This window comes from Leptosomus discolor, chromosome 11 (assembly GCF_034619465.1).
Source record: "Leptosomus discolor isolate bLepDis1 chromosome 11, bLepDis1.hap2, whole genome shotgun sequence".
NCBI lineage: Eukaryota > Metazoa > Chordata > Aves > Leptosomiformes > Leptosomidae > Leptosomus > Leptosomus discolor.
In genome coordinates, this window is record NC_141401.1 from 280,540 (window position 1) to 305,947 (window position 25,408).

Consider the following 25,408-nt stretch of genomic DNA (forward strand, 5'->3'; position numbering starts at 1 on the left):
CTATAGCCTAGAAGCCAGTTCTTGCACCACGGCAGGCAGCCCAGCTTTCTTCTTGGCTGTGGAACAGTATCTTGCCTCTGCGTTCAGGACATTTGCTTCTACAGCATAAGCACTACTAGCCACAAGTGACCAGGCTGTCTGCCTGTTACTCTGTCCTGCATCAGGAATCCCTCTGATCCTACAGACTAGCTGGAGAACAAAACTTCACAGAATTACCAGTATGCAAAGTACCAATGCAGCTAGATAACTTCTGGCTAGAGGACTCCAGCAACCAAAAATTATATTCAGAAGCCAAAATTAGACACCAGTTAGAATTTGTAGAAATACTTTCAACTGAGGAATATGGAAGTTTGTCTTTTTCATCACAACAAAACCCCTTCCAGTCTCTCCTGAGCCTGATCTCCCATGGAGCTGTAGAGCCACAGCAGAGCCACAGCTGCTTCCCAAGTGTCATTCCCTTTTAATTTCCAGGTGAAGAAATGGGCTGAAGATTGGGGAACATTATAAATAACCGGTTCCTGTGAGTGGCAGCAACCTACCCAGGAATTCAACCACTGCAGCACTCAGCTGTCCCGCCTGGCAGAACGTGGCCTTCAGAGCCTCGCAAGAAAGGCCACGTTTGTGCTCGGACGATGTGGCACATCGCACAGCAGCAGCTCTTGACCAGTGCTACCACGGCACTTGTGCTGCTGCTGCTAAGCCATGGAAGCACAAGGCCACGGCGGCCACCAGCCGCTTTCTCTTGGCGAACGGGTTCCTGACGGCAACGTGCCCTTTGAGCTCCCCGAGCCCAGTCTCCTGCCCCGCTGGCAGTGTGGCAGAAGGGCAGCTGGCACTGAGAGCGTCCCCTGGCCCTCATCCTGCAGCACAGGGGGAGCAGGCAGGCAGGAAACCTGCTGAGCATCTGAACCCAGTAAAGCCATCCCACTAGTGGGCTCCAGGGCCCTAGGAGCGACGAGCTCCCAGCTGTGCGGGGGGGGGAGCACCTGAAAGCCAGGCCCACACCCCACGAGACCCTGCTCTGTGCTTGCTCGTGCCACCGCTGAAGCAGCCATGCCCCTCTCAGCAATGGCAGCTTGCAGCAGGTGATGCTGGGTCCCGTCAGGGCAACCACCCTGCTCAGGCCTGGGCCACGGTCTCGCTCCATGGGTGCAGAGGTGGGCGCTGCCTCCTGCAAATCCTGGCAGGAGACGCAGCTCTGGTGTCTGGCAGGGACCCTGCCGCAGAGCCGCGGTGCTGGCGGTGGCTGGGTGCCATGCCGTGCTGGCCCCAGGAGTGCGCAGGCAGGATGGCGGGATCAGGGGCGCAGGCATCACCCGAGGGGCGCAAGCGGGAGCCGGTGCTGCTGTGCCGCCCGTGTCCCCACAGCCACCCTCAGGGCAGGGCATGCTGCAGGCCCGCTGCCTCGGCCCCACAGGCACCAGCCAGGGTCTCAGTTCTTCCAGCTCTCCCATGCCGGGCTGCTGCTGAAAGACAGAGGCTTCCTTAGGCACGAGACAGGCGCTTCTCCCAGACCCCCATGAGAGCAGCCTGGCACAGCCCCGTGGAAGAGGGGGCCAGGCTTCCTTCTAGCACAGTGCCCCACTCGAGGCAGCTGTACGACTGCTGCATTTCAAGTGCAAGTAACTGTGACCTTTCTTAAATACTCGAACTGCCACTGAGGGATCATCAGGCATGAGGGAGAGGACAGCGTACCCAGGACATGCTTGGAACTGACGAGAAGGTGTGGACCAAGCAAAAGGAGCTGAACACGCTGTCCTGGTGTCTTCATTCTACTGCAAACCACCCTGGGACCTGGGAAGCCAGGACCTCTTCCCCAGTATGACCAGTTCTGTGGAGGAAAAAAAGAGGTGTATGGCTTTCTTGAGCAAAGCCTCACACCTGTGCACTCGCTTCAGCTGTGACTTCAGCCACAGTTCCTCTTCCAGGACGGTGGCAAACGAGCAGGGCTTGCTGTCCTGGGCACCTGCAAGCTCTGGCACGCACACACACACACACACACACACACTGCTACACAAGTTAGCATCAGAGACACAGAGACGCCAGACCCACAGCATAGATTTACTGTGAACACACATCATCACAACACAGTGTGGAGATCTTTGGGCACAGCTTCACAACAACACAGATCCTAGCTACAGACGAACACGCAGACTTGTCCATAAATAGAGGAGGCGCAGGAGGCACAGCCCTGGCCTGCACTCAGGATGTGGCAGGGACACCCGTGTCAATCTTGCCCTCAGGCTTGTGCTCACAAGTCATTTACATAAATATGTATTAAATACTTTTCATTTTCTATATAATAAAGATTTCTTCTTATTGGTTTCTAATAATCCTGATTTGTTCAAACACCAGTCTTTTAATTTCTGTCACCAAGACTTCAGAGCCATACCCTGCCTGACCCCTTGGGGACTAGAAAAAAAAAAAAAAAACAACCCGTGTGTGTCCTCCCTGCCCACCTCTCGCTGCATCCCCAAGCTCCTGCCTGCCTGCCCAGACAGAAAACATCCCAGTCTATGCTAACGAGATGCTTTCTTGCAAGTGGCAGTCTTGAACCTGATCCCCTCATTACTCTCCGTCCCACACTCACTCAGAATGCTTGCTGCTTCTCCTAGTCTTCCTGCCATGGACTCTCTGGACCTGTTTTTGGTGGCCAGTGGAGGGAATTGAGAGAAGGAAGGAACAGAGAGGAGGTTGGTGGTTGTGATGGATCCGATTACTTTGGGCCCAGAATGCCTTTCTCTGAAGGCTATGGGCCAAAAAATCTCAAGGGAGCATCTGTCCCCTTTGGACTTACCACCCCAAAAGCCTTGGCTGTGCCAGTCCTCTAACTGTACTGTCCCAGTGAGCATACAGCCCTTGGGACACCAATGCAGCCCCATGTCCCTGCTCCATGGAGGTGCCATGCTAGTACCAAGACTGCACTTCTTGTTGATTTAACAAGGCAGAGGGGGCATTGTCTCTTGCCGAATAGCTAAGAGCTGGCTTGTGGAGGAGCAGAGCAGACTCTTCCACACCCCAGAGTCCTGTGGCCTTGGGACATGGCTTATTCCATGCTGTGGACAGCCAGCTGCATGAGGTGCTGTGCAGGCAGCTGGGCTGCTTCCAGGCTAGAAGGGCTTGCAGTGTGCTGTCCAGTCAGCCACTAATTCTGCTGATCCTCCTGAGACAGTGGCTGCAGCTCCTCCATTCTTTTCTCAGGAGACACTGGCTGCACCTGGCAGAGGTGACCAGACAGAGGCTGGCCTGACAGAGCACTGTCCCCCAGCAGCAACTTGCCTGTATGCTCTGGGTCCCACACCTCTCCCAGCAGCTCCTCTTCACAGGGCACCAAGATCTCCTTGGTCAGCCCTGACTGATCCAGGCCAGGCATCCCCCCTATATACCCCTCACCTGGCTTCACTCCTTCCCCAGCCAGCCTTATGTCAGACCCTGCACCACACTTTGGGGTCCCTGTGTTACTTGGCTCTAACATTGCCCCAGCTGATTCTTCTTCATCCAGCTCCACCACGCTCTTCTCCTCCGGGTTAGAGTCCTCCTCCACCAGCTCCTTCTTGCACAGCTCCAGGACCCTGCCTGGCTCTGGGCCCTGATTCCAGGTCAGGGTCTCTGGGGAAATAGGCTGTCTCTCCTCTTGCTCAGGGCACTGGCTAGTCAGCTGCTCCTCACTTTTTGGGGGACTGATGGAAAGTTTCTCAGTGAAGCTGAAACGAGCGCAGTTGTCCACAGAGGTTGGGGAGGATGGGCCTGCACTGGAGACAGTACTGGAGGGGCCACTGCTGTCTGCAAAGAGGAAGAAAAGCCTTAAACATTTAGCTGACATTTCCCCAGCCCAAAGCCTGGGCAGACCCAAGCTGTCGCAGTCCCACAGTTCTACAACCAATAGGTGAGTGTCATCTACGTGCCATGCAACCTGGCAGGGGCTTGCAGCTCCTCTTAGGTGTGTTTCTAGCAGCTCAGCTGATGAAAACCTAGAGACCTTCTGTGATGCAGTCACTACACCAGTGGACAGGGGAAGAGCTACAGATCTGTCTGGACTTGTATAAGGCCTTCGACACAGTCCTCCACAATGTCCTTCTCTCTAAATTGGAGATATGGATTTGGTTGTTGGACTATGCGGTGGATGAGGAATTGGTTGGATGGTCGCATCCAGAGGGTAGTGGTCAATGGCTCGATGACCAGATGGAGATCAGTGACAAGTGGTGTCCCTCAGGGGTCCATACTAGGACCAGAGTTGTTTAATATCTTCATCAATGACATAAGACAGATCGACTGCACCCTCAGCAAGTTTGCAGATAGCACCAAGCTGAGTGGTGTGGTTGACAAGCATGAGGGACGCGGTGTCATCCAGAGGAACCTGGACAAGCTTGAGAGGTGGATCCATGTGAACCTCATGAGGTTCAACAAGGCCATGTGCAAGGCCCTGCACCTGGGCCGGGGGAATCCCTGCTGTCAATACAGGCTGGGGGACGAAGGGATCGAGAGCAGCCCTGCGGAGAAGGACTTGGGGGTGCTGGTGGACAAAAAGCTGGACATGAGCCGGCAGTGTGTGCTGGCAGCCCAGAAGGCCAACTGTGTCCTGGGCTGCATCCAGAGCAGCGTGGCCAGCAGGTCAAGGGGGGGTATTCTCCCCCTCTGCTGTGGTGAGACCCCACCTGCAGCGCTGTGTCCAGCGTAAGAAAGACACGGACCTGCTCGAGTGGGTCCAGAGGAGGCCACGAAGATGCTCAGGGGCTGGAGCATCTCACCTGTGAGGACAGGCTGAGAGCTGGGGCTGTTTGGCCTGGAGAAGAGAAGGCTCCGGGGAGGCCTTATAGCGGCCTTCCAGTGCTGAAAGGGGGGCCTAGAAGAAAGATGGGGGCAATTTTTTTTTAGCAGGGCAATAGGACAAGGAGTAGTGGTTTTAAACTAAAAGAGGGCAGATTTAGACTAGATAGAAGGAAGACATTTTTTACGATGCAGGTGGTGAAACCCTGGCACAGGCTGCCCAGAGAGGTGGCAGAAGCCTGGAATGTTTCCCCTGGAAACATTCAAGGCCAGGTTGGACAGGGCTTTGAGCAACCTGATCCAGCTAAAGACGGCCCTGCTCGCTGCAGGGGGTTGGGCTAGATGGCCTTTAAAGGTCCCTTCCAGCTCAAACTATGCTGTGATTCTGTTACTCTATTCTATAAAACCCAAGCACAAACACGACAATTACCTCTTGTCGTACAGCACTATGTCGGCATACAGCGAAGGGTGGATTCTGTTGCCACCATAGAGCAAAATGTGAAGTGTGATGTTGGGCTTTGAGACTGCTGAAAAGCAGTTTCTTTCATTCCCTCATTATTATGGAACACTCAGCTTCAACTTTGCTCCTCTCGGTTCCTGACACGCACAATCCCTGAATGCTGAGCTAGAGGCACCACTGGAAGAAGAAATATTGCTTCCCCACTAATGCTTATTCTTGCTCTATACTGCACAATGAGCAAAACTAAAGAACGGATCTAGGTTGTATCTAATCCGATAAACAGGGGAGGATTAAACAACTGTTTTCAGTCAGATCAGTTCCCTGGCCTTGCTGCCTACACAAACACATGCTACTCCAGGCACAAGGAGTGTACAGGCAGGAGAAGAGTAGGACTGCTCTTTCAGAGGCAACCTTGACTTGTGTTACTAAGGCACCTGCTGTGCAACTTCCCCTTCGAGTTCCAGTCAGATCTGCAAAGCGGACTAACAAGAGTCACCAGCTCCGCAGAGACTGTGACAGGTGAGGCCCAGAGCTGCAGAAGAGCCTGTAAGTGAAGAACTAAGTGATCAGCTGTCCTGTCTGGACCTCTGGGTGAGGCATATACGTGGCTAGCTAGGAAAAGGCGGCATTTCCACATGCCAGCACTGAGATGGCCATGTGTCATGGAGAATGACAAAACTTTGAGATGAAAAGGAAGTGCATTCAGGCCCTCCATGTCCTAGTGCACAAAGCAGAGGATGTCTGGAGAGACAGCAGGAGGTGTCCCCATGATATACAATACTACGGAGAGTCCCTTTTTGCATCTTTCTTTGGAAGCTTTTTCACAAGGCGTATGACTACTTTCCCTTATACCCATTTCCCCTTTCTGTTTCTGTTCCTTCAAGGGCAGAGCACAGAAATCCCAAGCACAAATACTTGGCTTCCACCATTTAGCACCATTAACTTCCCTCCTTCACCATCACATTCACCCCGATCAAGAAGGGAGCACACTCACACCAAGGGGGCTTATCCGAACGCTGGCGCAATGGCAAAGAGGATGACGACAGGATTCGCTGGGACATAAAGGCGTCTCCTGGTATCTGGCTGCCAATCATTGAATCAAACAAAGCTTCAAGGAAAAAAAAAAACAAACCACAGATCAGTAATATTCAGACAGACATAAAGGAATGGCTCGTAGCCCAGCAGCCACGAGTATGCGCTCCGGGAAGGGCTCAAGAACAGTGCAAATTCAGAGCCACGTCTGCCCATCAGCTCCCAGGAATTTGAGGCTAAGTTTTCCAAGCTGGAGCCTATATCCCCATCACTGTACCTAGCAGCTACAGACAGACCAGACCGATTACTCGTCTCTCAAGTAAGTGGCCTAGGATGGCTCTGAGCTGGATCCCATAGCTCACTCGTGGGCCAGAGCACCCTGGAACAGGTTTCAGAGACTGTGCTTATTGCCAGTCCTGTCAGGGTGACCTGTCCCAATAACGTAAAAGACCAAAAGTTCTCCTCGCCTTGACTCTGTTCTGGCTTACCCAGAGACAAGCCCACCTCACCAGTACCTGCGGTAGACTGCACATGTGATTCGCTGCAACTCCTGCACACAGCCGTCAGGAACTCGTTCACCTGTCGCAAAGAGAGGGAGTTGTGCAGGGTCTCCAGGGGATATATGGTGGGAACCATTGAACAGCCTTCAAAACCTGGAAAGAAACCCAATCAGAAAAATGAATAGAGCAAACAGCCACCCAAATCCATGCAGGACCACTCACCGCTGAAGGAGCTGGGCAGTCTGGGAATCAAACAACAGGCACACTCAGGCCTAAGGTCACCTCTTCTAGCCAAGAAAATCGCCACTAGGCAATCACATGCAATAACAGACCTGAAAGCAAGCGTCCAGGCACACGCAGAAGGAGGGGAAGAGGAGGAAATGTATGTAGCAGCAGCCGTGTTTGCTGCAAAGCCTGTGACCCTTTTGCTAAAACAGATGGTTATGGTGGAGAACTCGGGACGCTGCCCACACTCCACAGAAGCTAAACAGAATTTGAGTGAAGTCAACAGCGTTTCCACAGAAGGACTCCCACCACTAGTGACACCTCAGCCTGGGACACAGCCCACCCTCTCCCACCAGCGAGGCAGTGCACACTGCTGCAAATGCAGGGGGCGGCAGAACCTCTCACTCTCTCTCACAGCACACCCTTCCGGGGCTCACCCCACAGGGGAGGGCTGGGCAACAGTTTGAATTATTTGTCCCCTTAACTGCCAGCAGACCCAGAATTAGTAGAAATAGGTATCTCAACATCGAACAGACTTGCTCAGAGCTAAGCTGCATCACAACCATTCACAATAAACTATTTGCTACTCAAGCCAGCAGGGTATGGCAGCAAAGCGTCTTCCTCTTCATCCAAGCTTCTTGGCAATGTTTTGTGAAACCAAGCCAACCTGAAACTATCAGAGGAGCAACCGAGAAACAGACGAGTCTTTGGGCACATGGGAATGAGGCCTCCTCCTGCTCTGCACCTCTTGTGTTTAAATGCCTCTCACCTTCTTAAGCTCAGGCTTCCCATTCTGTGATTCCCTAGGTCCCTGTGAGGAGCTCAAAAAGACCCTGGAAAGGAATTGGGTTTGTTCCTACAGACACGGAAAATTACTTTGAAATGCAAAAAGTACAACAGCTCTTGATGCGCTAACTGTGTCAGGACTGCTGCCCTGCCCACTCACAGGCTGAAATTGATCCCTGCAGCTTGACAGCGCCTAAGTAGAAGACCTAGAGCACCGGGATTATCTGCTAAGTGTAGGCATTGTTCCAGTCACCTCCAGGACAGTCTCTGCTCCAATCTGCTCACCTAACCTAGTTCTGCAAAAGGCAAGGAGCATGAGCCAGCAGAAGGTATTCAGAGTGAATCCACATGCAGTGAGAGGAACTGCAGTCCAGATCATCGCCAGTTTGCAGTGCTGCAGAGACATTCACCGCCGTAACAGCTACAGGAGATAAAGAACCCCCCAGGCAGTCCAGAGAGGTTACCTATGCCACAAAGGGCCTACAAACATCAATTCAAGACATGAAGGGTAACAAATCCTTGGCTGGGACGAAGGAACGAAAGACACAGGAAAAATAAAATACCATTCTCCTCTGTCCCTTGATGAGAAGTCCTTAGTGTGGAAGAGCTGATTAAGGAAGAGCATCTGTTCATTATTTTCTCATAGGTATTCTAGGAGACAGAGCTAAAGGAAAAGGGTGAGGGTAAGACTTAATGAACAGCCACATGGAGATGGTTGTGGAGCAGCATAGTGTGAGGCTAATGTCATTTCCATACAGAATCTGGTTTAAGAGGGGCCAAAGTCAGCACAGCTACTGGGGTCTCCAAAGAAAAAGGGAAGAAGCTTGAATATAACATAGGGCAAAGCAACGTAGTTCCAAGATGCACTGGAGGCACTGATGGGGATCTGTGCTTGGGCACTCCTCTACTAAAAAGCGGAAATGAACAGTCAAGCATTAAAGGAAATGTGACACTGACGGCGTTACTGATGTGCAATGACACACCCATATCCCTGAAGTGCCAAACGCCTGCTCGAACAGCCCTGCTCAGCACTGCTCACTTAACCGGTCCCTCAAGCAAGTAGAGAAAAAGTTCCCCTTCTCAAGGTGAAGGTCTGCTACTTTCAAGGAATCCCTCTCATTTGTGTATGGCAGCCCACTTCCCTGCACACCTCCCCTGACCTGCTCAGCTGCTGGGGAGAGGCCAACAACGGCAGTTCTGCGGCACCACAGCAGAGCCAAAGCAGAAGTTACTGCTACAAACCGTAATCCTCACGTGTATCCCAGCAGCAGCCGGTTCCCAGCGAAGGCTCTGACTGCTGCTGCACCACATACATTTCACAAAGGACCAACATCTTTGGGAAGGGGCAACAAAAACAAAGCATGAGCGCAAACTGCGAGAACCTCTCAAGCCTGACAGTTGCCCAGTGCTGATGGCTCAGCTACTGCTGATGCTTCCCAAAACCCTTTTCCTGGGGCTTGCAGAGGAGTCTGTGATGTGGACAACAGCACAAGAAATTAGGCAGAATTCCATTCATTTTGTACCGAAGCCAAACAGCAGCCCACAGAGGCACAAGTTTCATTTTTCATTTCGTTCAGGTTTTGACTACACTAGCTTCATCAGGGATGCAGAGGGCAATCTGCTTCCTCCAGAGTTAGGCCTGCCCTGCATGGAGAGGCACGTGGCAGGGGTCTGCAGACCACAGCAGCTAAAAATGAACCCCAAAGTCAACTGTAATCTTCTCTGGGCAAGGAATACAGCATGGTTACATCTCCAAAATTTTTAAGTGTAATAGGAAGAAACCATCTGTTAAAGAAAACAAGATTTGGTTATGGGAAAAACCTTAAGATACACAAAGCAGAGAAGTCTGCTGAGTATGTATTATTTTGGCTGTCCAAGGAGACTGCATGTGATTGCAGGGAGCAGCTATGGGGGAATCTCCACTCTGAATCAATAATACAGCAGCATCCTGCCACAGCAGCAGAGTGGTACCACCTGAAGAGCCATTCTGCAGGTGAGAGCACCAGCGGTACAATCCAGCTGGAGGATCCCAAGTCCTGTTTTGACTCTCCCTGGCACACTGTTGGCAAAGCTGAAGGCCCATTCACGTTACAGCTGAGTTAACTATGTCCCAGTTTGAGCTCTTCTACGTGGAGCTCCACATTGTTGGCATCTGCACACTTTACTGCACACTGTCAGAGCATCTGCTCGGCCTAATCATGGTTTATAGAGAAGTCTTCCACATGTTCAAAGAGGGAGTGACTCTCCCCTTAGAGTAAGGCTGTTTCAGACGTGAGTAGTACCAACACACAACGTTGCATAAGAGTATTAAGAAGGTGATTTGTGTACAAGGACCCTTCTGCAGACATCATCTAGCACACTATACCATATAAAGCAAACTGAGACCTGCACCTGTCTCACATCTTCCATCTGAACCAGAGAACCCCAGATTTCAAGGAGACTCCAGCAGGCAGAGGAACACACAGATACAACTCTTGTGAACAGCTACCTCTTAGCAGATGACCTCAAAGAAAGAGTCAAGAAGTACCACCTTTTTTTACCTGGTCTACACAGTGATGAATTCTGAAATAGCCAACAACTACTTTATGATTACATGGCTTGAATGCCAAGCAAATACATTACAGATCTCTGTGTGAGCCCTATATGCTGCTACCCTACTGCTCTTGCACTGCAGATGTCACAGGTACCTTCATCCATTTAGCTATATTTCCTTCAGTCACCCTGAGGTCTGAAAGAAAATTCAACCAAAGGTGTTATCAGCAGAACTAAAATAAGCAGGTTTTTATACTGGGAAAAGCAAAGAACAAGGGAGAAAACAAGACCTTGAATTCCTTTGCATCTTCTTGATTACTGCAGGAGAGGTCCCAGTCTAAACCCTTAAGAGGAAATCAGTACCATTTCATTAAGAGGAAACATTTAATTTGAATCAAGGTAACACAAAGTTTCCTGAATGCTATGCATGTGCCAGAGTGACAAGAAGAAGGCTTACTGTATAATATGAGCTGGGGAAGTTGAGTGTATAGAGAACACATGCCCTCCCTGGAATGAAGTCAGTGTTGGTGTGATTATTCCTCAGAGCTGACACCTGGGAGCCAACAGAATTCCTGGCTAATGGGCAAAGGAGCAGTCTTCAAGTAGTCCAAATGGCATGCTCCTCAGCTTTACGAAGACTGAGCTGAGGTCCCAAATACAGCAAGCCTCTCTACTAGCCAAGTGGGCTCATTAAAGGAGAGAACATATTTCCTGCTGCAAGCAGAAAGCAGCCAAACCGTTGCCAGCCAACAGAAGACAAAGAGAGAAGACAAGCAAGACTCGGGTGAGAAGTCTTTCTGGTCCAAAGCAATCCTTTTTGTGCATTATATTTTTGCCTGAGATTTCTGAACATTACTACACACAATCTGATTAGCAGAAGTTGCTGAGTTACTACCCAGCACTCCAGTTGTGAACCCTGGAGCAGAGAGGGTGCCTGGTCCTTTCTAATGGAAATCCTGAAACCAACATGCAGACCCACGGCACCTGGCACATCCCAAAAGGCCTGTGAGCCACAGGTCGGTATGCCAGCTCTCCTGGAGTAATGAAGCACTTGCCCAGTCTCAGCACAGATTCCAAAAGGCATGGGAGAAAGCACACTCAGCAAGTTCCTCTCTAACATGCTTGGTCAGTCCAGCCTTATTTTGTTGGGAGAACACCAATACGCCACATGTATATTTGCATGTGTTTACATACGCACACACAATACGTTCATCAACTAGGATCTTTGCTACCCAGCCTTCCTAAATTTAAGCCTGTACAGTCAGCCTGAAGGTCTACCCTAGTTCAGGACCTCCCTGCCCACGGTGCCAGAAGCGGCTACAAATGAAGCGCTACAAGACTGGACAGCGTGCAGTGACTCTTCAGCAGTCCCCCACGCTGCAGTGACCTGTGGCTTAGAACTGCTCTGAACCCGATGTGTCTCCTCCATATTCTCCAGCCTCCCCTTGAGCTCCGTTAAACTCTAACACTCCCATGTACCATAGTGAGGAGTTTCACTCTGAGTGGAAAAAAAATCACTTGTCTGAAGCTGCCTCTATTCATTCCATTAGCAACCTCCTAGCTCCTGTACAGACGCTGGACTGCGGGTCCCCACCACCCCTCTCCAGGCCACTCTGGCACTATCACAGACATCGCTCCCAGACTGCAAATTTTTACCTTTTCCACACCGTCCCAAGTGGTGACAGTCAGATCAGAGCCCACCATTTTATATATGACTTTGAGGCCATTTCCCCTTGTCATTTAAATTTATTTACACTGAACATCACCTGCCGATTTACTGCCCACTCATTATCACAAGGCCATCCTGTTTCTTCACAGCTGACCTTTGGCTTCAGTACCACTGTAATTCATTACCAACACGAACTCATTTCACACTCTTCTTTTCCCCAGCTATGACCACACACACAAGCACAGATTCCCAAAAAGATTGCTTCAGGGCTCCACCGTTGATCTTTCCAACTGTGGATGCCAACTGCACACTTTCAACTCCCTGATTCTATCTTTTAATTCATGTTTTCTTTGTGTGGATAGAAGTATGGTTGAAAGCGAAGAACGAGAGGATAGGAGTATGTTGTTTTCACAAGGGGGAAGTTCGCAGCTACAGAGACCGGAGAAGTGTCTGCTCTGACAAGAACCCCAGCAGGAATCCCAAACACGCTAACTAACTGGAGCTTGATGACAGGCTGAGAAAACAGCAAGAACTCACTGATTGCAGAGATCTGATTTCCACACAGGAAGGCTGCTATGCTGAGGCTCGTCACTCATACGTTTGGCTGCATTAGGGCAGGCTGCACAACCCAGCACCACACTGCAGTATTTGGCGTACCGCTGCCCAAAGCACTGAGTTCATCTCCTCTCCCTACGGAGCTCACAGGAGATGGCTGAGAACTGCAGCAGGGGAAGCTCAGCTTTGGCTTCGGAGCAGTCTGCCGTGTGCCAGCATCTCTTCCCTTGAAGCAATTTTTCTCCTCTTTAGTATCTGTTGCTAGGAGACCAAGGATTGTCCTAATTATATATGAAAAGTAACTGCTATCTCTCAATTGCCTACTTGACAGAAAGAGCCGTATCAAGAAAAAACAGACTGTGTAAGAAAAATTTTCATTTTCCAGGCTCTGAAAACACTTGAGCCTGTCGCTTCACTACACGAAAAGCTATTCTGTCTTTGCCCCTTCCACCTATGGGTCTGAATGAAAAAGAAGGTCCATGCATCACACCACACAGCTCAGCAAGCCACATGCACCAAGCAGGTTTTCTGGTGCAAGGTAAACCTTAACAGCCAGCCCTAGCTAGCTGCCCCCCTCAGAGAGGAATCTTTCTACTTGCCTTAGAAGCACCGAGACCTCAATGCATCAGACTTCCCGTCTGTGCCAGAGGCTGAAAAATACCAGAGAAACAGTAGCAAGCTTTGATTTATAGCACCTACATCCAATGCTGGAATCGCCTACCTCTTCCCACCAGAGACATGACACGCTGCAAAGGTCCTAACAGGCAGAACAGATGCCATGCAATGCAGCCACACAGAAGCTCAGTTTCTACCCTACCTTAACTTGGTCTGTCTAGAAACAACACAACCCCACAGGCACTCCCTTCCCCCAAATTTCCATAGCAAGTTCACTCTGCACGTGACCAGCTGCAGCGTCTCCATCTTCTTTCTTCCCATACTCTTACTATTCACTTTGGTTCCTCCACTAACAATGGGACACCTTGTGGTACCCCACCGAGACCCGCACAGGGGTATCATGTCAGCAGGGCATCACACCAGTAGGAGCTCAGCATCTAACCTGAAGGAAGCTCAAGGGCTTATCCTGGCTAAAGGAAGGAGGCAACGAACAATTGCCAAAGATGGAAAGAGCACAGTTACAGCCACACGAAGAGCACTGGCTCCATGTGGAAAGGCTACTGCCTAAGGTTCCAAAACCGCCGGGTGCACCAGCCCACATAGCTTGCTGCAGCAGCAGCCTGGAGATTTAAGGGATGCAGTGAGGGAAATGCTTTCCTTTTTCAGAAGCAAAGCATACTTTGCATTCTCAAGCAGACAGTGGTCCCTGCTCAGCTTCAGGAGCACGGGACCAAGGCAGCTGCAGCGTGCAGTACCGTAAAGACACTCCAAGTCATCCTGCCCTGAGATCAGCCAGCTCCTGAAGAGGCGCAGGTGGTAGGAGCACTGCTGGAGGTGATGGGCTAGAGTGGCATCCAGGGAGATGTTCCGGCTCGTGGCATAGTCAGAGGAAAAACGGCGCAGCAACTGGGCAACGTGGTGGTGCTCAAACGCATCTGGAGGAAAGGGGGGCCATACAAAGTGAGAGGAGAGGGGCAGGGGCAGCTGGGGACAGAGAAATTGTGGAGGTGTGGGGATGGAGCTGCCAGCACCAGGCGGCTGGGTGGGAGAGTCCCACACCACACACTGAAGCCCAATCCCTCCCGCAGCAAGCAGGTCAGGAACACCCCTAGAGCTACACCCCCCAGTCACACTGCAGCAGGCTGGCCTCCCACCCGGCCTTTGCCGAACGCAGCTGCAGCACAGGGGCAGTCCTTGAGCAGAGAGGTTTCATCTTTGCATGTGAAAGTCTGACAAGCGAATAAATTTTAGGACACGCTCCAAGCCCAATACAGTTCAGGTTTGGCTAGACAAGGTCAGGCCCACACTCGCCCTCCCCCAGCAGAGACAAGAAATTCAACTAAGCATTCGAGTCCGGCATCCAAACGCAGCCAGCCACCTCAGCACACGGAAGAGAGCAAATGGCCCAGCATCAAACAGGAGGTTGTGAAAGGGACACTGGGGGACAGCAGGGTTTGGCTGAGAGCATAGTGCTTAGAGTGTGGAAGAACAGAGGGGGCACAGAAGTGCCGGCCGCCCTCTCTAGACTCTCAGAACAGCCCTGGGCAATCTTCTGATATCCTTGCATGGCAGACATGATACTAGCATGCAGGCAGGTCTTCTCCTCCACCTCAGGACTCATGTCATGCTCCGAAGACTCACGAGACCAGGGCATAAACCATCTGGCCTGACACTGCGCTTAGCCACTGCCCTGGTTCACCCATCCCATTTCAGCACACAGAGGCAGCTCTTCAGAAACAAAATACAGATTCAGAGCTGTGAACAGTTTTTGCATCCTCAAGTGAGTGGTTCATGTGGCTAAACATCCTTCCTGCTAAAAGCAGTGCCAAGCCTAGGCCAAATACACCTAACCCAGTTTCACTTTATTGTGTTTGAGGCAGGGGCAGTTGCTTTACAGTGTGACTTAGGAAAGACTGGTGCTTAGTACAAGTTTTGCTGGCAAGATAGAACAACACATCCTGCTGACATATACCACGTGAGCTCAGACGGTATCCAGACATACAAACAAATCGAGCAGTTGGCCACTCTGGGAAAAACAAAACCAAGTAAACACAGAGAACAGGTTCCCTTCAGTTATTTGAAATAAGGCCACATTTAGCTGCCCCTTTCCCTTTCATCTTTCCTAAAACTCTGGTCTTCATAACAGCCTTCTGACCTTCTTCCATCTTCCAGATCATGCAGAGCAGAATATCTTCATATTTACTAAGCAATAAGATTGCAGAAGCAGCCTCAATCACATAAGACAAATACTTAACCTGGTATCTTTCAGTGATCTGCTTTGGTTCTAACTTGTCTCAATAGCAGGAGCCATGAGGTAGGAGTGGTGCTGTGAAACAAGCCTTTTTAAAAGTTTCTGTGCAAGACTTGGATAATAAACACTAGTTCAAGGCATCTTCTACAACAGAGCTAGTGGTCTTTAACCTCAAAGGACTCAAGAGTTCAGGTGTCCGGTTAGTAGCAATATGAAGCAGAGATAGTGAGACAACAGAAGCACTGTCAGATGTCCTTTGCCAAGCCTTCTCATAGCTACAAGCATGAGAGCGCAACAAGGAGTGAAGCAGTCACCTCACCCTGGGTGGCACGGTGCCAGTCCCCTCAGGAAGATGGCGGGCCCAAGCCAGCCAACAGCAGACGAGTGAAAGCTCTGGAGATGCACCGTTCCCAGGATAACATCTGCAGGAAAGTGAGCCTACTCCCACCAACATCACCACGCTTGAAGCAACCAAGGGACACCCTAACAGACAAGTTTGCAAAGGGGAGGCCATGAGGTTACCAGTACTCCTAAGATGACTGTGCTGAGGAATACCATGTGCAGAGGGAATGCTGCTAGCACCTCCTTCTCTCCCACCGTAGACCGTGCTCTTCCAGGCGACACACGGGTAGCCTCAGGCTATCCTTGTTTTGGTCCTGCAAATCTGTGTTGTAGACACTGAGGACCAAGGATGCTGATACTCTTGGGATATGGAGTGGATACTGCCCCGCCCCCCGCCCCCCCCCCCCCAATCCAACAGCATTCCCCGCCCCCCCCCCCCAACCCCCACCCCCCTGAAAAGGAGTATGAAAGAAGGCCTTAGTGTCAGCAGTGGAATCAAAGGCTGCTTTAGGAGTCCATTCACAGAGCCGCTGCTCTTGCTTTTTCACCTGGGACACAAATGCCTTAGGGGACAGCAGAGGAACCACTGAGCAGTAACAGAGGATGAATGAACACGTTAGTCACAAAGAGACAATGAGGGAAGGTGAAGCGTGTTTGGACACCAGATACACAGACACAAAAAAAACACAGGAAGGCTGAGAGGAGAACATGTGCAGAGAGAACTGAATGTGAGCATGGGGTTAGAAGTGTGAGGGAACGTCAAATCAAGGAAGCAAACGTACCATTAGTCGGATGCTTTGCAAACGACACAGAAAATCGTTTTACGGCTGGCATAGACAAGAGCTCTGAGGAAATAAAAACAGATCATCTCAGTTAATAGCCTGCTTCTAAGGATCCCCTGACCTTCCTTTGCTTGCAACTACCCTTTCAGGTTCACTTTCTTCTTGACCCCGGTAACACATGCTCCCTGCTGTAGCACTCTGGGCACTCTCTACCTGCGGGTCTGACTGAGCCTCTTGGCTTCCTCGCACCCTGTCGGCTCCCCACTTCCCTTGCACTGCCCTGCCAGGGTCTCCCCTGACACTGCAAAGACCTCAGCCACACTCTGTCAGTCACAGACAGCATCTCATACCTTCCCACCACACCTCCAGCCATCCTGAGAGCAACCCTGGCTCAGTCCAGTGCAAGATGCAGTCAGGCCATGCTCACAGGCACAGGACCACACGGCCAAGCAAGCAGCAGGAGGACAGTTCTCAGGATTCCTCCTCTGCCCAAGGAGGAAAACGACTGTACTGCAGAGGAACTGAAGAGCTCTGGCATAGGTAAATGCAGCTCCAAACATCCTCTTAACGCAAGCCAAACAGAGCTATTTATGAGTCTAAAGATAAATCAACTAACTAATGAGGGAACAAACAGAAGACCCATGAAGACGTGCCTCTACAGTTCTGTTGCTCAAAGCATTTCAGTACAGAAGAGGTTTTGGGATACACATGTCAGTGTGGTCCTCGGGCTTCTCCTGTCCACACCCCAGGCCAGGCCAAGCTCTCCCATAGAAATCACACATGGGAAGACAGTGCAAGGACAGATTCTATGCATCTGATGGGATGCAAACAGATGAGCTTTAAAAGACATGGATTAGTCTCCATATGCACAAAAAAAAAAAAAAAAAAAAAAGGGCTGAAAACTTCCGTTTATTCCCACTCTGGAAATTCCTCAGCTATCATGGGAAAGAATGGTCTGACATAGGCCAGCTGTACGTACGATCTGATGTGAGAACCCAGCCAATCATACCTTTTGCTGCTCTTTAGCAACTCTTAGGAAATATTAGAAAATGCTTTTATTTCTCTTTCATGTTTCATGTGTCTGTTCTACCTAGCCCATAGGGTGTGTACCCCTATCCCTCTACACCAGGGTTAGGAGATACACGTATCAATTTGTGCTCCACACCCCCGCTGTGCTTCTCTAGCTACATCCACTGACTTAGCCAAATAATATATTTAAAACAGCTCTCAAACTTGCTGCAATTTCCTTCACCACCATAACAGCCCTAAAAATTGTTTTTCTTCCTTTAAACTCAACAAATATAATATGACAATCTTCCCTACACATGCTGTCCAAGTCCTGGAGCTGCAGTCAGCCAGCTGGTACCCACCTCCATTCCACCCCACATCTTCCCCTTGCCTTTACAGCACATCAATTTAACTGGTACTGCAACACAGCTTACTGGATCCCTGGCTTCACACAGGCCAATTTCAAATCACAACCATCAGCGGACCTTCCCTCAACCTGCGGTTGGAACACAACTTCCCACTGAAGTGCTCCTTAGCCCTCTTCCAGACCCAAGCAAAAAAGACTTCAGAAACAAGGGCCGTTATAACTTCACTTGAGCAACTCTTTCATGAAGTGCTGTAAGCCATGCACCACACCTTGAAGCATTACAGCCATGAAAAAATTCCAGAGTTCGTGCAAAGATGTGCTCCAGAATCTGAAGGCTTTTAAACGTTATTAGCCTCATGACCATGAAAAAGACCTTGATACAAAAGTACTCCAAGAGTCCGCTGTAGCTGCTGTGTCACTTACTGTATTCAGTTCTAGTGATGTTTGGTTTAAATGTCACTGTTCAGCATTTCATTGCTGCTCATTCAAGCAGGAACATGCAGATCAAGGGCTTATTTCACATTCCAAACTACCTTCCCCAGAAGCTAAACACCCTTCTGCCTCCTACTTGGTTTCCTAAGCCCCCCGCTTCTTCCTCAGAATTGCTCTTATTGCAGCAAGGCGCTGGCAGCACAGGGTGCCATAGCACACTAAGAAACATGAAAAAAAAAAGTGTAACGTCAAGATGAATAATTCTGGGCTATGTTAGTCATACACTACTTAAATAAGTCTGCCTTTTAAGTCCTTGATGGTACAACTGTGTCTCAGCATGCAGAGACCTTGTCACTGAATTTAGGCTAATGCAGCAGGACTCTGCTCTGGACCTTGACTGCAAGTAGCCAGCTGCAGGCACACTCTTGCTACACAGCCCACAAAGGAAGGCAGCACAGCACCAGGACTGGGCAGAACCTGTTCTGTTCACGGCTGGGTACAGAGCAAAAGCAGTCTTTGATGCTTTTCCCCGAGAATTAGTCCTGCACTGGATTCATGCTGCTTGCAGGGTTATGGAAGAAAAGCAGCCAGAGCCCTTGCTGGCCTTTTCAGTGGCTCTCCTGGTATTCATACCCCGGTCTCATGCCAAACACCACGGGCTTATTCTGGGACCTATTAGTAGCCAGCACTTGCTGCCTTGAGCAGCTCAGACTGGTACAGGAGGGTTTTAAACCCTGCCAGTTCACCCTCCCTGTCTCTATCACTCACAGCCTGCTGTGTGCTAGCAAGCTCCCTGAGGAGGTGAGAAGCAACACAGCTTTCTCTTACACAGTGAAAGCAGTGCAGCAAGCCAGTATGTGTAATGGTCTCAGTACAACAGCATTCACGAGGTTCCAGGAGGTCTGAGGACTGGATAGCACCTTTCCACTCTGATTTGCTAGGCCATTTTCCTTGCCTCTAAACTGGACAAAAATCCAAATGAACCAACCTCTTGTTTCCCCCAGAGGCCTCAAATTACTGCCTTAATCATCTCCCCACCTTGTAATCCACCAGTGCTAGTGTTCGTCACGATCCCAGTAAGAAAGGTACTCAGACTCTATAAAGTACGGATTAAAATATCATTTGTTTGAACTAACACAAAAAGCAAAAAGGGAGGACAGATAATCTCATATCCACTCAGATGCTGGGAAGCCCAAGTTGTGCAACATCAGGTGGATTTCCAACCAAGGCACAGCACGCTGCGCAGATCCTCCCCACGGAGCAGTTTGTTCAATGAGGCTCAACTCAGCATCCCAACCAATGGTGTTAACCGGCACTCACAGAGTCCGAGTGCCTCTCTTACGGGGATTGCAACAGACACTCGCACTTGTGCATTACATCCCTCCTCCAGGATACCTCAGTCTTTCCCTGTGCTCCAATTTCCTTGAAAGCAGCAACACGCTCTCTGCTTCTCAATGCATAATACACTAGTACTAACTGCAGATCAGTCTGCAGCTGGCAACACCCCTCCACCCATGTGCCTCGGGCGACAGTTGTACTAATGACCCAAATACATTTTACCAGATTGTCTTGCTGAACTTCAAGGCGGTTTCTGCAGAACTGCACAATAACTAGACTTTCCAGCCCTTTTTCAGCATTTCATCCAAGTATCCCACTTACCTCAAGCGTTTCAGGCATATTGCACTTGCTTTCTGACAGCTACCCCGGACTCTTCTGTGTGCTCAGCCTTACTCTAGTACCCATCTTAACCACCCCCAAGCATATTATTCTGCTTTGGGATGGCTCCATCTTCTGTAGGGTGAGGATTACTGTCTCCACAAAAGCTTCATTTAGCATCAGCAAGATCACCAAGGCAAACAAGATGACGTGCTCTACTGGGTTTCCATACCAGGACAAACCTATTTAATATCTAGACCAACAAATCCTCCTCCACAACAGCAAGTAGTATTAAAAAGTCAGACCAAAATCAGACCCCAGCAATACCATACATCAGCATAAAACTCCTTGCACAATGTCAGCTCCTGTCTTGTCCTAGCAAGGATCACGCTTTCTTGGGACGTGATAAAATGCATTACTGTAGGTGCGGGGAATATACTCATTCAACTATCATTCTTCTCAGCAGTCTAAGTCTTTGCCTCAGCAGCATCCTGAGACACCAAAGTCCACAAATTAACCACCTGCTGCACAGGGAACACACATACCGTCTTTGTATGTCAGGCTGCTGGCAAACTTTTTGCCATGGCTGCGTGCGTAGTCCTGGAGGTTGGGGGCACTGGAGGAGCCTCCCAGCACAGTGGTGCTAAACAGGCCGGTGCATTGTGACCCTGGAAAGGCATGGAAGGTGTTAGTATTATATCTCCATTGCATGCAACTACAGAAAAGCAGGGTTAGTCAAAGAATGAGGAATGAACTGGCCACTTCGCAGGCAATCTCAGGAAAAAAAAATTATGCTGGGGAGCATAGGGAGGCAGTACTCCCCATTCTAAATTCAGTAGTGCCAAATACACAACAGGTAGCCCAAAACCCAGTACCAGGAAAGCTCTGAACTACATCCAGGGGTTTATTTCCATTTGGCTTTCTTGCCCTGATGTAGGAGAATCACTTTGACACCCTCTGGTCAGCAAATCTACAAACTCATGTCAGAAAAGCCAGGATGCCAAATCACTGATGTTCCTGTCACAGGGCAACATTTCTCTGCTCTTCTGCCCCTTCTCTTTGGAAAACTCCTTTTTCTGTAGGATACCAAGAAGAAGAAAGGACTGCCTGATCTGTTGATCGGCAAATCTGGACTAGTAACTCTGTCAAGCAGTAAGGAAAGCAACGTGATCAGAGAGCTTCCTTTCACAAACTGCTGCCCAGACAATATTTCATATCGCCTTGGTCACGTCTTGCTACTCCAGAGTAGCTCCAGTTGTTCCGTGACCCACCCTCGCAAAGCACCAGATGCACACACAGCATGGAACTTTGCTTACCCTATGGCGAGGAATAGGGCATGCAAGATGGTCTCATGCACAGGAGGGCAACCTGATACCAGTGGCTTTGGCAACTGCTGGTGCTAGCTTCTCCAAGGCACAGTGTTCTGTAGAGTGACTTGACTTTATGTGATATTTAGGGAACATCAGGCATTTGAAACAGGATTCTTTTGACTGAGGAAAGCAATTGCGAGCGAGAAAAAACCCTATTATGGGCCAGACAAAGCCACTGGTTGGCTATAAATTCTCTGCTAAACTGTCTTGATGCTGAATTCTGTACTGAGAGTACCAACTGCTAAAAACAACGTTACTCCCACATACAAAAGGCTTCCAGAAACAAGCAGGTTGTTCTTGTTCCACCTTGTCTGCCAAGGCAGAAAACCTGACATACTGCCTATCAGTATTTAACTGGAACTGTTACTACTGTTAAAAAGATCCTGCCTATATTGCAAGCAGCTCTTGGTTCTAAACTACAGCATCATAGCACAATTTAGGTGGGAAGGAGGCCTCTTTTCTGAAAGTCCCAGCAGGGCCAACTTGATCAGCTCATGAGGGTTTGTCCAGTCAAGTTTTGAATACCTCCTAGAAAGGAGATTTCACAACCGCTCTGGGCCTCTGTTCCAGGATCTGGCACGTTCATGCTGAAAAATTTGTTCTTCTTAGCTAACTGGAATTTCCCATGCTGCAACTTGTGTCTGTTGGTTCTCGTCCTGTCACCATGCACCTGAAGACAGTCTGTCCCCATCTTCTCTGTAACCTCACATTTAGGTGGCTGGAACAGCATTCGGGTCTCCACTCCCCACAGTGTCTGATCTGAACAAGCCCCGCTCTCTCAGCTTCTCCTCCAAGGTCACGAGCTCCAGCCTCCATCCACCTTCATTGCCCCTTAATGGGCTTGCACCCACTACACCCACACTAGGGAGCCCTGGACAGGACAGCAGTACTTCAGACACATCTCACAAGAGGTGAACAGAGGGGAATAACCAAATTCCCCAGCCTGACGGCTGTACTCCTGCTAATCCAGCAAAGCAAGCCGTTGGCCCTCCTTGGTGTACGGACACACTGCCTGCTGCCTCATGTCCACTCGTTGCTTTTCAGGCCCCCAGCTCTTTCTCTGCAAACCTCTACTTTAGTCAGAGCTTCTTTGGAGAACACACACAGATCCCGAGTTTTGAGCTACTCACATGGAGGCTCAGTCTAAGCTGACGACGTCTGCTCCTGGGAAGAGTCGGGGATGACCAAAAGGGTTCTCCTATGCACTGAACTTAAGCTGCTCCACCACTGTGACACTGCTGGTAGCTTTCCACAGGACAGGTTAGCACATACATGCCCTTGGACAAACAGACAAAGAACTCTCGCCTGCAGGGTGACTGATACACAAGTCTTAGAAAATTTCCTCCTAATGCCTTAAACTGAAACTCAGTGCTGACTCAGTATGAACCAGAGTCTGACAGAATGTAAGCAAAATTTTGTCAAGTAGCAGCCACGATGATGCTCCTAATCATCATTCCATGGCATAAAAACAAACAAACAAACGACAAAAAAAAAAACCAGACTTATTTACTGGCAGACAAAAATAGAACAGAAGATTTTTATGACTTTCTATCTTGAGCAACCTTGTGCCACTAATCATTAAGCTACGGATACCCCCATGTTTCTTCTGTCCTACAGTGGACAGAGGCATTTTGTTAGCGCCCTTAAGCCAGAAGAGAACTTACAAAGATGACTCTATGGACGACAGCAACTGTCTACAGCGAACTCTAGGAGACCACTGTAGCCAAAGTATACACACACATCCTAGAAAACATAATGGTATACTGGCCATTTGGATTTAAGATGTAGCAACATTTGCTAGAAATGACTGTATGTGCTGGATCTTTTCTGTGTATTTAATTTTCAGATGTACATGCAATGTTTCAGACGTTTAAAAAATGGACATCCCTTATTTCCCTATGGGAGTCTCAGCACAAAGCTTTGTGCCCACCGGCAATACACCACCTCTACCGCTCAAACAGCAAGGAGTGATTTTACCCCATTTAAAAGTGTTCTTGCAAGCAAAGAAAGGCACTGAAACTTCCCTAAGCTTCCCAAGCTAGAAGCATACATGCTATTGCAGGCAATCGACAACAATGCACTTGCTCCTGCCCAGAAAAACATGGCATACTCCAAGCATAGACAAAGCAAGCTGCAGCCTGCCCCTCTTCCACACAGACATTTCAAGGCATTTTTCAAACTAAAGTAAAGACACAGTTCTGGCAGGTATGGCAGCAGGGTTACTATGGGAGCTCTGTCCTGCTCCCAACTCTTGGATGCCTTAACACAAGAGGTTGTGTCTGAACAGACCTTCTCCCACAGAATCCATTCTCCCAGAGATAACGATAGCCACCCACTGACAAGGCCAGGCAACAGGAGATAGGGTCAACTTCAGAAAAGCTCAGAAACAGCATTCAGTAGCTGAATGAACCCCCTCATAGCAGAGCTGCTGAGACAAGTATTAAAGCCAAAGTTCAAGCTCCTGTGAGTTCTGTATTATTTCTCACAGGGAGAGCACATTTCAGATCCTAAAGGGGGAAGACAATAGATTTCCACAAAACAAGCAGGAAAGGAAGAAGATTCCCTGAAGTGCTTGACTTTTACAGGTAAAGAGGCATCATTCTTCTTAACAGCTCTCAGGTTAGGAGAAATTCACAGAAACACAGACATCCGGATAACCAGGGATTGTGCAGGCTGGGTTGCACCACAGGCCCCTCCTGCTCAACCCTTCTGTGTCTGCACCTGCAAGACTCTGTAGAGAAGAATGATGGCTGGATTGAGTATCCAGATGAGGTCTACTGTCACAGATCAGGTCTGTCAATTCCTACTCAAAGTTTTGTCTCCCACAGTTGGGAGAGTGACCAGCACAGGCTTCCCAGCAAGGCAAGTCAGGCAAGAATCTGAAATTAAACCGGCTGGGATCACATTTCAAATTGTGTTGTCAAGGAAAAATAGCAGTGCACAAGTGTTCAGGGGAGCAGTAGCCTCCCCTATTGCCAAAACAGACATTCTTCAGAAGCCTGGGAAAGGCTGCAGTTAATAGGCTGTAATATCCAGAGCACACGCCTTCTGGTAACAGTAAAGACAGTTTGCGTGTAGCATTTGATGTACTCAGTAACTCCCCAAGCAGATGCACTTCTTTGACTGTGTGCCATCTCAGGAATTCTTGTATTGATTCCCATGTATTCACAGAACAATCGCAGGTTTCTTCAAGCATAAGTAAGTCTCTTACAGCTTACTTACTCCTGCGGGTGGTCTGTGGAAAGGCAGAAGTAAGTAGATGCACCACACGAAATAGCACATTCAAAACCCACTATGGCCAAGGCTCTTGCGCCTTTACGAACATAATATGCGTCAGCCATTCCTTCTTGGATTTTTCCAACTGGTTGGGAGCATAGCTGGCAGATTCCAGGGATACTTCCTAACTACGAAGAAAATTCCCTTTACTTGGTAAGAATTAGCTTCCAAAGCAGCAGCTCATTCAAAAGTGACAAAGAAATGACCATGCCTTTCAGAAATCTCTTGGCTGCAGGATGTCCACACAACAGAGTGAAGAACTGATGAGTCAGACCTGCTGCAAGTTTATGGTCATGCCACAATTCAAAATGGTTTTAAAAAAGAAAGTGGGCATAACTCGAGCATTTCCACCTCCTGGTGCTTATTAGTCATCTGCAAGATCTGGGTTTCACAGCTATCTTTGAACCTCATGACAGCAAAGACAGCTTTTCAGTTTCCAAATAGATCTTGCTTTAGCAAAAATATTTCAGGAAGGATTTCAACTATTAAGACATAGTTTAGGTTAGGGTGACAGGGAATAGTACTCTCAAAGACAGGCAGAGAACACCAAGTGCCCCGAAACATTCTCTTCTGCTGGCTACCATGCAAAGAATGGCTAAACAGCTCAATTAGAGAGCTGTCAAACACCGTTGCAGATGACAGATCTGTTCCGTACAAGAGATCTTTATGAAGTGAAGGTAGAAATACAACAGTCTTATTGTTACTGTTGTAACTGTTACGAGCAGCTTCGCACATAAACTGCTGTTTTGCCAAACAGAGCGCAAACTAGTTCTCACAGAAAAA

The 25,408-nt window shown here is 49.3% G+C and overlaps 1 protein-coding gene across 3 annotated transcripts in view; it reads right to left on the reverse strand.

The window, feature by feature from the left end:
- Nucleotides 1-3,145: 3,145 nt before the first annotated feature.
- PPIP5K1 (diphosphoinositol pentakisphosphate kinase 1) overlaps nt 3,146-25,408 on the reverse strand; it is a 45,066-nt gene continuing 22,803 nt past the window's right edge. For 2 of the 3 annotated variants that reach the window (XM_086471684.1, XM_086471685.1), the window contains 5 exons: nt 20,525-20,647; nt 16,517-16,579; nt 6,775-6,912; nt 6,222-6,335; nt 3,146-3,783 (listed from right to left, as the gene is read on the reverse strand). In XM_086471684.1, the coding sequence (XP_086327810.1) occupies nt 3,146-3,783; nt 6,222-6,335; nt 6,775-6,912; nt 16,517-16,579; nt 20,525-20,647 (1,076 nt within the window). Of the gene's footprint in view, nt 3,784-6,221; nt 6,336-6,774; nt 6,913-13,896; nt 14,077-16,516; nt 16,580-20,524; nt 20,648-25,408 lie in introns of all 3 variants that reach the window. The other variant, XM_086471683.1, reaches the window with a different exon arrangement.